The sequence below is a fragment of the Rhopilema esculentum genome, chromosome 16 (genome assembly GCF_057945365.1).
Source record: "Rhopilema esculentum isolate cy_ngs chromosome 16, ASM5794536v1, whole genome shotgun sequence".
NCBI lineage: Eukaryota > Metazoa > Cnidaria > Scyphozoa > Rhizostomeae > Rhizostomatidae > Rhopilema > Rhopilema esculentum.
Window position 1 is genome coordinate 10,457,637 of NC_142830.1, and position 14,828 is coordinate 10,472,464.

The 14,828-nt window shown below is 35.1% G+C and overlaps 1 protein-coding gene across 1 annotated transcript; it reads left to right on the forward strand.

Moving 5' to 3' along the window:
- Positions 1–825: 825 nt before the first annotated feature.
- Positions 826–12,241, forward strand: LOC135682149 (SH3 domain-binding protein 5 homolog). The gene is made up of 7 exons (XM_065196905.2): positions 826–1,015; positions 4,370–4,432; positions 4,861–4,992; positions 7,119–7,283; positions 8,922–9,052; positions 9,760–9,802; positions 10,608–12,241. Exons 1-7 carry the CDS (start codon positions 941–943, stop codon positions 10,896–10,898), a joined length of 900 nt encoding a protein of 299 aa, XP_065052977.2. The 5' UTR covers positions 826–940; the 3' UTR covers positions 10,899–12,241.
- The last annotated feature ends 2,587 nt before the right edge of the window (positions 12,242–14,828 follow it).

Genomic DNA, 14,828 nt, shown 5'->3' on the forward strand with positions numbered 1-14,828 from the left:
TGAAAGTCTACGGTAATATCATAATTATTGATCCTCTTTTTATCAGGACAACCAAGGAGCAAAATCCCAGTTGTGTAATGAATAGGACCAGCCACAGTCAAAAACTATAATTGATAACTGTTGTTTTGTTTGGTTAACCAACTATTGGCACGCCCAAACTCTTGGCGGTCAAAATTTCAAGCATTATGATGGGCGTGGTCTCATAAATTGTTCGGATCCCACATTCTAGAAACACCCACTCGACTTTGCCCCCAACCTCACAACCTTGGTCACGCCAGTGTAAATCATGAACCTTCAGGCCCACCGAGAGGGGAGAGCAAGAGGGACAATTGCCCTTGGGGCCGTAAGCAAAGAGGGCCCTGTTAAATTATGACTCTTAATGAAATGGCTATTACAAATCATTATTTACTGGAAAACGTTAACAATGCTATGCAAATATAGATTAAAAGTAAATAAATAAAATCATATGCATATCAAATCAATATTTAACGGATGCTTAATTTAGGGGGGGGGGGCTTGCCCGAATGTTATTGCTTCATTGAAATACATAGAAATATCCAAATGGAGCCTGCAGTGTGATTAATTTTGTCTGATAGTGATAACTGGGGGCTACAGCCCCCTCAAGCCCCATGTTTCTACGCCTTTATGATTAGGCTTATGATATCTTGTGCTCATATTGAACTTTGATTTCCCTATTCAAAGGGGAGCGACAAATATATAGGTATATACTATAAACTATAAATATAACTGGTTGAGGTGGGGGTGGGGATTGGTGCAAGAAAGCGATAGGGAGATTTGTGTCTGACTGAGGCTGTACCATTCAATTCAACACGCAGTTAGGGCAAATTCCCTCCAAAATATTATTTACTTCTCGGTTCGATCGTATTGTGGTAATTTGTTGCTTTAATCAACCAACTTCATCCCGGATTTTTTGCCATCAATGGCAACTGCAGTCGATCATATCGATAGCCAAGAAAAACTGAGGTCAAACTCAGAAGTTAACCCAAATGTTAAGGTAAGGGTGCGGCGACGAGTTACTGAGTTAATTCAAATCGAGTCTTTCTTCGCGGTTCTTCAGAACTTATTAATGCATAGATTCCACCATATTCATCATGTTATTAAGACTAACAAGAAATGTCTGATAATATTATCACAGATATTAGCTTTTAGCCCAGTACAGTTAGCAAGGCTTGAAAATTTTATTGTTGGATCATTCGATGTCAAATGCTAAAATGTCTTAAGCGATATAGGTTTGCATTTATTCTATATATGTTTCTTGTGCAGCTCAAGATGGATACAGGGTGTCACACAGGTCGCACGGAAGACCATCAGATTTTCAGAATTGAGTTTTCATCTTCAGTCTTGAAATCAGGCAACCACTTTTAACGTAACCCTTAATTTTCCTCCTTACCGTTACTTCATTTAGCTCTCTTTACCCAATCTACACAGGACCGACCTTGGTCGATCGTAACCCAATGCTACAATGTAATAATTTAAAAAACCCTCTAGACCATGAACAAGATAATTTCCAAGCATGACAAATATGCAGGGCTCTTTGTGATGCAAATCATTTATCAATTCTCACCAATCAAGGTTCAAGTTTTCACATATTTGTGTGACACAAAAAGTCTGTCAACACAATGTTAGATTACTGTGCCACACAACTGCTGGCAAAGGAAGAAAGTAGATGAGGTTGGAAGTTGTGAAGAAGAAGAATTCTCTTATTAATATGGAAGAGATGCACAGGGGGTGTACACTTCTTGATCTCAAGATATTTTCAACTGCATGCTGAACAATTTAAATGTTTCAGAGATAGCTAGACATTGAAAATTTTCTAGTCTTGCCACCTCCCTCAGAATTACTGCCATGATGTTATTTGGACTACATGATGTCACAATTAAAAATTGGAGAGACTCCAAAATGTTACAGCTAGATTGGTTTTAAAGAGGAGCTTGAGAGATAGTGGCACAGAAATGTTGAAAGAGTTACACTAGTTACCGATCAGGCATAGGATCTTGTACAAACTTTCATTACTGGTATTTAAGTGCATGATCAATAGTGGGCCAGGTTGTTTATAGGAGTTACTGATCAGTAAAAAAGCTCCCAGGGCGCTTCAATCAGCAGAGCTATCACTTCTTGAAATTCCAAAAGTTAGGACAGAGACTTTTGCCAAGAGAGCAATTGGATATGCTGCACCCAGGGGCGGCGCGAAGCGTCGCAAAGTAGGTAATCAAAAATTTGCGAGCAAAGCAAGCAAATCCAGCAGGGGGCCCGGGGGTGGAGCCCCCAGAAAAATTTTCAGGACCACGCCTTTTCAAAAACCCTAAGAAAAGTGAAGAATCGTATGCTTAATGGTTCAACTGTTTTAGCAATTTCGAAAACAATTGTAAATTTCAAATTATGAACCATTTATGCGTATCTTGATGCATTTTTGTTGTGCCTAACAACCTCTCTTTGCCTTGCCTCATCTAATGCACAAGCAACATCGATATAACCTAGCTGTGCCGTTGGGTAGAATTTGGTTTTGGGATGCTTGATGACTGCCATTTGTACCCTGTCGAAGTAAAACACGAAAGCGTCTTAGTACGAAAGGCGCTTTCATCTAAAATTTAAATAAAGAATCATCATTAAACATCCAACCTATTTAAGTTCGATCTTGATTATTTACATAATGTCTGAGTTCCCATTCTGTGCTGACAACCACAGAATACTCCGTCGCACAACACAACAACCAAATGCCTTGAGGTTCTGTTTGGGAGTTGCAGTGAACGGCTGACAGTTCATGCCACAGGTTTTGAGCCTGTAAACGATTCTGAAATAACAGACCTATTCAAATCGGCCAAAAGCCCATTTTCGTGAGCCGTAAAAAGGGCAAGGTAATCAAAAGTGGATTTGCTTACCTTGAAAGGAATGACCAGGAATCGCTACGTAAAGATTCCATGCAGACTTATTTGTCCAGGATAAACGATTCTGCACATTTTCTGGACAATAATTTTCCAAGAGAACACTTATTAGTAGTTTTTGAAAAGTTTTTTAAATTTACTACAAGCCTCTTTAAATTGTTTAATCTCTTTAATTTTTATCAAAATATGAAAAAAAACTTTCCTATTTGGCAATTATTCCTGAAATAAATTATTTAATTCTAAACGCACCGTTGATAAACCACCCATCACAAAGAGACCAGCGATAAAAAATGTTCCTTCCTTCTTTGTTGTTACATCCACATATCCATGAATAAACACTTAGACAGACTCACTGGTTCATCCTTTTTATTTTATTCTGGGGCATGGCTAACCATCCTTTTTTAATTACAAACGCTGTTCATGATTTTCTTGCTCAGAATGTAGTGAAAATACCCCCAGTGATAGTCGTTTGTAAGCACTCTACTAATCATGAAGGATGGGGAACTGCTCTCGAGGTAATGAAACTGCGGAATGATTACGTTGCTGCGTGGCGCTCTTTGTTCAAAAGCCATCAGCACAATAAGACCTACGTCACAGAAACAACAAAAAGGTCATCAAACAGGGATCTGATTACCTTGCAGTTTCGCGGCCCTCGCGGTTCTCGTAGTTCTGGCGGTCGTTTGAGCAATAGAACAAAAAGAACATGCGTCAGAGGATTAAGAAATAATTATCGCCTGCCATGAAACAAAAGCCAAAACAAATGAAGATCTAAATGTCAACACGCCGTAAAACAGCCCCTGGACGAGCTTGTCCTTATGGATTTCGATTCACAACAGGTTCAATCAAGACTTTATAACATTCATTGTGGTCGTAATATAAAAATACTTCAGTTTAGGTTTAAGCATAATTTTTTCAAGTTCTGGAAAAAAATGGGTAATCAGCGATTACCTTGATTACCCCTAAGCGCCGCCCCTGGCTGCACCTTATACATGGAACTCTTTGTCTCTCCACATCAGACAATCTAAGAACATTACTGTTTTCAAGAAGGCAGTAAAAACTTGTGTTTTAACAAGCATTTAATTCTTAAATATCTTGTTATTGTAAATACTGTAATTTTTAGACAATTGATTGTAATATTAAGTTTTTTTAATCTATTGTACTTTTCTTACTTTTATTACTCTTACTTATTGTATGCACCACAGAGTATTGTATAATATTGGGCACTTTATAAAATCTAGCTATCATTATCAAGACCTACAAACCTTGCTGGTGTTGCAACTTCTTCAAAAGGATTAACAAAATATTCTTTGTTTCACTTTCACACAATAAATTTTTGACTATAGTTGATTATTGTGAGGTATGAATTTGAATTCTGAGGTATTTATGCATAAGTTTGAATAATTTATACCACTCCCTCTCATTCATAAATTAGTTGAGTACTGAAACACATATTTATTTCTTCTCAGTTTGAACTTGAAAAACTAAATGCTGCAACAGATGGAATCAATCATTTGGAGACAGAGTATGATGTAAGCATTGTAGAAAAACCTGATAATTATTAGTACCCACTAATTCTGTCAGAATGAATCATAAATTTTATAAAAAAATTGAGGCTTAAGTTGTTAAAATTAATTAATTGAGAATATTAGTCAAATTCAAAAGTTTGATTTTTATCTATCTGATTTGCTTTGAAAGAAGACTTTCATGACAAGAAAAGCATAAATTTAAAGTCTGAGAAATACTCACCAGGTGTATTTGTTAAAGTTTGTTCCAGTTTCTACAATTTTTATTGGCAAAGAAAGACGTTGCAGAAATATTCTTTTTAAATTTTTTTTAAGAATAATAAGGCTCAGAATCATAAGTTTTTAAAAAATTGAGGCTCAGCAAATGTCAATGTTTTTTGTAGAAATTGTGTGGTTTTTAGCCAATTATCTTGTCACTTGAATTAAATTTCTAGGAAGCAAAAGCTTTGATGCAAAGAATGGTGACCGAAGCCTTAGACCTTTTGAGTGTCAGTGCAAAAAAAGTTGGTGACTCCAATCTTAGAAAAGCAAGAGTTTACTTTGAGCTGCAAGAAAATATTCTTAAGGTGATTCATTGTATCATATTTTTAACTCTCATATTGCAGGACTTGCCTCTCACTTTAATAGCCGTACCATGTTAGGCTGCATTTTCCTTTTGATCGCATATTATAAATTTGAGGCTCTTTTAAAATATTAAGTTTTGGACATCAAATCATCCCAGTCTTATGTTGTTTAGTTGCCAATGTATTCTTGTCATAATGATATTGTGAGCAGTGCCATGTTCTGAACAGGATAACAATGGAAAATTAACCCTTCCCTTCATTAGCTTGCAGTTTCAGTTAGCCTGGCTTATACCACCTGCGTTGGGGTCCACTAAGTCAGTGTTGTTTACTATGATCAAAGGCTGACTTGGTAAGTACTTATGAAAAAAGCTGTTGAGTACTGTGGCTTCTGGAGTCAACAGATTAGATTAAAAGAGCTCCTTAAAAGGAGGGTCGTTGGCCCTTCAAAACACTTAAGGGTAATCCTAGGACCAGTGGATGGGATGTCAGACATCAGGTAACCCTGCACTATGATCCAACAATCCATACAATATTGGAACCTGTCTGAGTATTATTAACACCTTTATGGGATACAAGAAATTAATAGAATTTAATATATTTGGGTTCTCTCTGAAGCACACTGAAAAAACGTTGAAAAATTATAGTTAAGCATATTATGTGAAGGAGTGTTTTAAGTATCTATTTTGGAGGAAAAAAACACAAATAGGCATCCCTAATGAATAGCAATCTGTCTGAAGAATAAAATATTTTTTTTTTGGGTTTTGGACATTGCAAAATTTTGGATTTCTGACCTGAAATTGTGAATAAGATCTTGAGCATTTTTCTGACCTGAATAGAGAATATCATGCAGGGTATATTTGTCTTATAGCTAAGAGCTACTTTGTGACAAATACAGAACAATTATCCTCCTTTCTTGTGCAGTGAAAATTCTTCTAACAATTATGGAAAATAGGTTCCATCATTATTTTAAATTGGAAATAGTGAAAATTAACTTGGCTTAAAAGGATATGAACAACATAAACTATTGCAAAATTTTTAATTAAAATAGCTTTGTAGGGTACGACATCATAAAATAAATTTCTTTATAAGCTATAAATAAATTTATCTTTGTTTTGTCAGTTACACCAAGGCATTTGGCAGAGTAGGATATGACATCATAAAGATTAGAAGAATTGTCTCTTAAACAGATGGCTATGTTAAGAACTACAAATGAGATTCTGTAGATATTGGAATTAAAAGAGGCAAGGCTGTAAAATATTCCCCTGTTCTGTGCAATTTGTATAAAGTGAATACCTAATAGAAGAAGCATTAACCAATAGAAAAGGGTAAATTGTCGACCGAGAAAGAATTAAATATGTAATATATGTGTATAAGTTAAATATAAAACATTATAATGTAGGTAACAAAAAACTAGAACATATAACATAATTTAGACAACTGAAAAGCTGGATTACTTAGGATGGAAAATGAACGAAGAAGTAAGTGGAAGCATTTGAAATGCAAAAGTAACTTCTGATAGTTCAGAGAGTTTTTTGGCTTAAAACAACCTCAACTTGATTTTAAGGCTGCTATTTGGACTTACAATATAGCGTTTATTGAAAATCTTCATGCTCTTGAGATGTGGTGTTATAGACGGATAATGAATAAGTTAGACAGAGAAAGGGGATATTGTAGAGGAGTAGCGAGACTGAGGAAGACATAAAAGAACTCGAGGGATAATATTAAGGAGTGGAATGGGTGTTATAGAATTGGGCGACATGAGAGGGGTGTCTGAGGATACGTGTAAGTGGTGTGTCATGATAGAAGACGGTTCCTAATGGTGATGATTTCTGACATAGGAATCGTCGTAGAGCTTGGGGTTGTGTTTATCCACCATGTGTTTATAAATCCTGTTTAAGATGAAAGGTAATTATACTGGCACATATATTATTTTTAGCTTCATAGATTTAAAAACAATATTATTTCATATTTGATATATTAGTTATCTTGTGTGAATAGTGCAAGCAGCAAAAACAATAGGTCACCGACTGAGTTATATCTGCTGTAAAATAAAGCTGCATAGAAGAGAAAGAAATAGAGCAATATCAAAAGTTTCATTTTTGCATACGAAAGGTTGTTTTCTTTTGTAGGCTGAAGATGAACTACGCGAGGCTCAAAACTGGTGTGAAGATATGGAGAGATGTGTTTCAGAAGCCAAAAGTCGAGTCCGTGAAATCGAAAAAGTTGCTTTGTCTTCTGAAAGCAAAGCTATCGATCCATTAGTCCAGGAAGAAATTAATCAAGCAAATATTGAGGTTGTGAGGATTGTATAGAATATTTTTTACTTAATTCCCTGATCTTTTGGTTAAGATTTATTTTTACTTCATTGGCAGACCTTTTTAATTAAAAGATTTTAAGAGATAGCGCAGTCTTTCAAAATCTACGAGGACAGCTGTATTTACTGAAATTATGTAGCCATAATCTGTGTAATGGTCTATTGGATAACGAATAACGATTTATTTTCTAATTCTTAGAGGTGCAATAATCTTTGTCTAAACACTTATTATAATCTTTATTACTAAGTTATCGGTTTTGCCCAACTGTTGTTAATTTCTCGAATAAACATATTTAAATATTTTTCTCTTCCTCTTGAAGAAAATGCTCGGTAGCTTGCTAAGACTGCTTGTCGCGAAAGCTTTTACATCTCCATCGTACAATCTTGTATCTTCACTTGCATAATTGCATCTAGCAATATTGTTCCGACATACCAATAAATCCTGCTTGTTAAATGGCTGCCAAGCGCTTCCTGTTTGCGGCTTGCTTCTGTTTCAAATTTAAGCAATGGTTTGTCACTCTGACTTTTTGGCTTTATCGGTGCAACACCTACACCCCTGGAGGCATTACATATTGAAGTTGTTGGCGTCTCTTTCTGTATTTTCCTAAACATCCATCATTTTCATCTTGATATGAGATTATGGTTTTGCTTAACCACATGTGGTGTTTTCATCATATAAAATAGGGGATAAACAACCGAAGATACATAAATACAAAAACTCAAGGCAGTTTAGGCCTTTTTCAACTTCTATTGCCCCTACCATCTAAAGAACCTTTCAGTATTATTTCCGACACTTCAGCATATGCGACAAGACCATACATTCTTCTTCATCTTGATTTTGCGCTGGTAGAACTGTTTTCCTTATCTCTTTGTAAACGTTATTGAGTAATACCGTTTCCTATTGTCAGATTACCTTATCTCTTTCCATCATTTGACTTTATTTAAGTTGTACCATATTCCCTCTCAAAGTGGTTATTGCTTACCGAAGTCCATTCCTGTATCACTGCTGAAAATTCTTACAGTGTTTATTTCTGACTCTTTCTTTTCATTTAGTGTTAATTTTGAATTATAATTGTTATATTCTTGCGTCATTTCCGAGATTGGAAATTTTCTGACGGTTATGAAGAGCGGCGAATTCCCGCAAAGAAAAACATGTATATAAATTTAAAAACGACATAATTTCTTCTTTTATTAGGAACCGTGTGTGTAAGAGCCTTTGTAGTCTGAGAAAACAAAATCTTTTTCGTTTAAAAGACATTGACACCAAACCATATGTATTCACGAAGAGAAATAACTGTTTCTCTGCACAACGGGCTTTGTTCGTCAGCAAAATATACCTTTTAAATACAGAGCTAATGTAAGAACCTTTGACCAAAAAGCTTCCTTCTGTACAACAGAACAATTGACCAGTCCAAATCTTGAAAACAGGTTGTTCTTTGAGAGATTTACTGTGTAAAAAAGACAATTACAGATGGCATTAACAGATAGTCAAATCCCTTTCAAACTTGGGTTTAATTAATCGGTAGCAAAGTTGTCGATATTCCATTCTAGCACTGGAAGTGCAGAAAGTATGCATATAAGGGACTTTGCTTGACTTTTTATGCTCATTTTATTATAGTTTGCCAAGGCTGTAAATAGAAGAAACGAATACGAGAAGAGAAAAGTAGACTGTTTGAAGATATATACAGATTTAAAAAAGCAGCAAGAAAATTGCAAGAAGAAAGCTGAAAAGGCTGTTAAGAAATCCAGGTATTACCATTAGACAATAAAATGCGATTGTGTTGTACATACACATGGTATTGATTTCGCCATTTTTTCATTCAATCAGCCTAACTTTTACTTATTGTAAATTGACCTTGTCTTTGCTATACAGAAGCGATATAGTTATACGGAAAAGGCTTAATCTTCCTTTATCTAAGAAATTGATCACTTTTGTACCGATCAAAGAATTTGCTCCCTATGAGACACCTGTTCCTTGTGCAAACGTTGTATTTTACTGTTAAGAGGCTCATTACCTTTTTGTTAAACTGGCTGACATATAACCAAAAAAACTTAAACTTGTGAGTTTCTAGGATGCTCTTTCTTCAAAAGTAGACATATATTTTCATGAATTGCAGCTATGTTTACACTTCTCTTTTAAAGTTGCATAAAACTGGTTTTATCCATCTTTGTTGTGGGACCAGGTGATAGTGAATTGTTTAACCGCTAAAATTTTGTACTGGGTTTCAAGTCCCTGAGCTGTTGTTTCTTTTCTGCTGGCACTCTTGTTTTGTTGTCCGAGAGTCAATAAGGTTTTTGAATTCAATTTTTAACCAATCATGGCCTAATTTCAAACACGTAGGCTTTTGGTTTGCAAACTTTGACAAATTTAAGATGAAAAAGCTGATGCTCGAGTTCTAGGATTCCTTATCTCACAAGACTTTCAAAAAAATTTATAATGTTTATTCATTTTCCAGATCCTACTTCGATTTAAAAGACACATTATACAACAGATTAGAGGTATTAACTTTTCAGCCGTAATTTTATTTTCTTCTAAGTGCAGATCAAATCGTGGTGATAAGCAGATCCTGGATAAAACCTGCTTTCCACAATGGCGAGATTATGACTGAAGAAGATTGCAAATAATTACGTAATGTAGCTTTGCTGCTGGCTTTCAATCAAAAGCATCACACTTCAATTGCTTTTACAGAAAGTTAAAAGCAGTCAGCCAATATAGGATGATCCAATCCAAGCCCAATCCAAGCTATTGTAATTGTAATAAATTCCAATGTTTGGGAATTGCGACGTTTCAAAGCTATTTTCACGGCCTATTTTTATATTTTCAACGATCAAATGCAAAGATTTATCAACGCCAATTTTTTGTAACACCTCAAATCTTATGAAAAACGTTTCCTGACATCCTCATGTTTCAAAATTACATGCAAAAATGATATCAGTATTTTTAATAATGATCAAGTTATGTCCTGACAGAATCAAAATTGCTGAATATTTTTTGTCGCCCGGAATTTTCTGGGCTTGTTATGCACCATGTCCCACATCGTAGTTTCATAATTGGAGAACAGGCAAGTTTATTTGAGGTGTTTCCTGGACTCTTTTCTAATTTGAAATTTTTTGGCCAGAATGTGCCATCTTTTTCATGTAGCTGGTGTATATTAAAAAGTATCAAATATGTTGCAAAAGTATCAAATATGATGGCATCTATCAATTATTGTGATTGCGACACATCACTTTCCTGTTGATATGCTATAAACTTCCCGATCTGCATTGCTTGTATCAATCTGATCATCGAATTATTGATTTCCAGCAACAAAGGGAACGTGTTGAGAAAATTGGGGAAGGTATCTGCTTTGCAAAGGAGCAATACTCTGAAGTTTTAGGAAATCTAGAGAACATTAGCGAGGAGATACATCGGAAACGTAAACACCGCTCAGATTGCAAAGAGGGCGCTTCAAATGAGAATTTTCGAAAGTCAATGAATGAAGCATCGTTGAATGAAACAGAAAAGCAAAAACTAACTGAATATATGACTAAACCTGATAGAAAAAGCAGTTATAGAGAGGATCCTGCCAACGTTGCTGATGATAATCAAAGTTAGACTAAATGTGTTTTTAAACGTGAGTTTTCTTCATCGTTATGGTGCTTATACCTTATGGTAAATATTTTGTTCTAGATTCCTTCCCGCAGTACATAAACACGTTGTCGCTGTAGATTTCGCTCAATGAAGTAAACTCAAAAACTTTTTGTTTGTAAAAAGATATGTAGCCGTTCTTAACATTGAGATATAGTGTGAACAGATAGAGTGTTATTTATTTTTTTCGATTATAGTTTTTGATAATAGCAAATGTCTAAGTTTATTGCATTTCACGTGGAAGGTCTTTATACCACTGCCCCAACGACCAACTCCAAATCCTAACAGCAAAACTAGCAGTTTATGTAAAGAAGGAAAAAAGCAGGCATTTTAAAGGTTAATATCAGGCATACAGCAGAAGGTTTTCATCTTTATAGTAATGATAAGGTTTTAGATTACGATCATTTTTATCCTATTTTTTATTAAATTTTGTACATTTTTATGATTTTCTGTTCGAATTAGAATTTCTGTTCGTTTTTTTAACAATTAAATTTATAGCTAAACGGCACTGCTAGATAATTGTAGAGAATCATTGTTTTGCATGGCAGGCCAACATCTAGATTCTGTTAAAAGACTTTGACCATAGATAAGACTTATTTTCTTCGCAATTTGTGAAATCCTGTCATATTGAAAACATGTAGGATCAGAGACTGCCCGTCGTGGGTAATAATAATAGGTTCCCCTTTGCAGAAAATTTATTTTCTGATAATATTATTTGCACTTTGTTTGGATGTTCCAATCAATATGAAGGTGTGCAAATGTCCCTTAATGGAAGCTTATTTTAGTTGGCAACGCCCTTTTGATTCATTCAGCTCATAGATCGTTTTACAAACGTGTGTTAATGTTTCGATAAAAAGCCTTATGTTTTGCTGTTGTTTGAAAAAAGCATATTTGTTCGGATGTGACAGAACGTAAAACGGAATTCGTTAAGTGGCCATCGTAATCTCGATACCACCCTCTTATAGCTTGAGTTTTGTAATGGAGCATGGTAGGTGAGGTTCAGTGGCGTGATTTTAAGGTGCCTTTGTCAGTAGTCAAATCGGATTGAGATGTGTTATGTCTTTTAGTTGACTCTGTTAGTAATGTGTCACATGTTAATTTTTTATGAACGCTCTTATGCTACTAGTCGTAAAATTTTGATTTCAGAACATGATGCTATATTTTTTAACTAGTCAATTATAATTCGTATATTTTCTTATGAAATTAAATTCAAATTTTGATGAGGATGATTTCAAGTTATCCATGTTTGTTTATACCATTAGAAAATTATATTTTTACTTATAATTGTACAGCTAAAGTATTATTTTCATTAACTTCCAAATAATCAAGAGTCCTTTTTCATTGTTTCTATGTTTGCTCAAAAGCTTATTCCACAGTATTGTTACGTAATATGTTAAAAGTCTTCATAGCATTTCATCAGAAACGTCAGAATAAGGTCATACTTTATTTTGCTATAAATGCAATTATCTAATGCAACAAATCTTATGCGTGAAACCAATAATATAACAAACTAATCTAAAAATTGGTTAAGCATTTCCTTATTTTCCAGGTTTTCGTCAGGAGGGGCTGAAGCCCCAGAGCCCCCCCTAAGTTTACGCCTATGATTCTGAAGTTTTATACTCTGAAGAGTGTCAGACGAAAATCTTTCAGTAATATGTTGTGAAATGTTTGCTTTTGCAAAGCAATTAAAAGGAAACCGTATTTTGAGATATCTCGATATTTTTAAGGGCATCTTTGAAGTGTTAATGCCATCTGAAGATTTTTGCTAGCCATCATATATAACTCATTAACGCAATCATTTTTACCTTTGTGTCTTCAGAATTTGCAATCAAAATTATTTTTGTAGCCTCCCTTTGTTTAATGTGTATGCAGCTAGTTTTGTTATTTAGTATGCGAAAATAATCATTGAAACTGATCTGCCACGCAACTCCGTCCATCAAAAGAACTCATTCTTTTGTAACATAATTGCATTAACAACTTTTCCAAACCCATTGAAAGAGGCGTAATGAAATATATTTGCCTAATTCTATCGGTGTCATTACAACGTTTAGCCTGTGGCATCTCTAAATCTAGTATAAATCTTGTTAAGTTGCAAGTAACCAAAAAACACAGCTGCTGTTTCCACAATTTTATCTTCGCTTTTACGTGCCTTTTGTCAATCCAATTAAGGTGAATCGCATACAGCAGCTGCATTGACGCACTCCTGATAAATGTGATAAATGCACTCCTGATTGCAATTCAGCTTTTTGTTGATTTGTTAAGTAAGTCTTGCACCTGCAACAGCTGAAACACATTTTGTCTTGTTGCTTTTCTCAACATCCACCGTTAACCTGCGATTTGGATGACAAAATACTGCTGAAAACTACCAGTTGTTTACTTTTAGAGCCTGCTATTTATTTTGCCGGTGAAAAATTGGTAAATAATCACAAGCAACTTGTTTAAGGGTCGTCAAAAACGACTTTATATGTTTTTACAACATTACAATATTTGCTTACATTTTAATTGCCTTGATAGTCAAAGTATTTTAGAAGCCCATTTATAAAAGCAGTTATATTTACCATGGAATTTATGACAGGCTTATGACCCAGAATTTTCTAAATGCTGGGAAAGAGCCAGGACTAGCCAGGACAAAACACGAATCACCCGTTCTGGAGAATCCAGTCTTAACTGCATAACGATTTTTGCTTGTTATGTTTGTACGGGACCTCATGGTTCAATACCAGCGCAGTGAATATGTACGGGTGGATCCCATTATAACAGTTTCTTGTAGCGTATAACCACGCACTTAAGGACTATATCAATTGCACATGGTTAGTCTAGTAAGCTCAATATTTAGTTACAAACTAAGGCACCACAGTGTCACATATAATTGCTTATATACGCTGTGCTGTGCACTGTACAACTGAATTTTTCTCTTACAAACTAAACTCGAACCTTTTGATCATTCCTATTCTCATAACTCGAAACTTGCAAGATCAAGCATATTCATTGCAATATTTATCTATTTGTTAGGTTTTCCTGGAGCTTTGCTGCCTTCCCCACCTGCCTCTATCTTGTTGTAGGTGGGAATCAGTCTCTCTACATCGACAGGATTAGGGTTTGCTGCGAGAATCTGAGCCATTGTCAGATCTCTGCAATCTTGTTCGTTTATTTCTCAAAATTTAATGCATGATTGAATGAAATATTTTGTCCGGGACAAAAGCTGGGTGAAGCTTTCTCAAGTCTCTTCTACTTATGAAAAGTTCTTAACTGCATTCAGCTCATCAAATTCTTTGCCATCAAATCTGTTCTTCAAAAAGTTTTGATACTATAAACGTAAACCTCGTTACAGATGGCAAATAAACTCTTATCTCACTAATGTACAATTGTGCTTGTTTCTTCTTTTCTCTTTTCCCCCAGCTTGGAAGCATGACCTTTACACCCATCTTGTTTGTAATGCAGAAACCACGCACCAGATCTCATAATTGGAAGTACGCCAAATTTGTCATACGATTGTGCTAGATTTACAAAAATTATGCTAGATTTCAAAGCAAGGCAACCCTGCTCGAGAAAGAGGTTAGTGCATGCTCAGAATATCAAAAGTGGCCAGAGTTGCAATTTGGCCTTTTTGACAACCCAGTGTACTCATTCTTCATAAACAAAAAGGCAATTTAGATTCATGGTTTGATGGCCAAATTTCTCCATTTTGGCAGTTTCTCAAAACCCCTTGGCCGCCACAAATTGATTTGGCCGAAGAAGCAAAAACTTTTTGAACAGATAATATTCAAAACTTTTTAAAAAAATTTCAAAATTGCAAATGATGAATGTTGAAACAAAGAAAAATATAACAGACAGTTTTTAATATAAGCAAGTGAAAACTTTTGTAACCTACAGAGCAAATTTTGATTACGGTATCAC

Coding starts and splice junctions, on each gene's coding strand:
- LOC135682149 (XM_065196905.2), top strand. CDS start 941: ATGGCAACTGCAGTCGATCATATCGATAGCCAAGAAAAACTGAGGTCA. Junction 4,993..7,118: donor TGCAAGAAAATATTCTTAAG/GTGATTCATTGT, acceptor TTTCTTTTGTAG/GCTGAAGATGAACTACGCGA. Junction 9,803..10,607: donor CATTATACAACAGATTAGAG/GTATTAACTTTT, acceptor ATTGATTTCCAG/CAACAAAGGGAACGTGTTGA.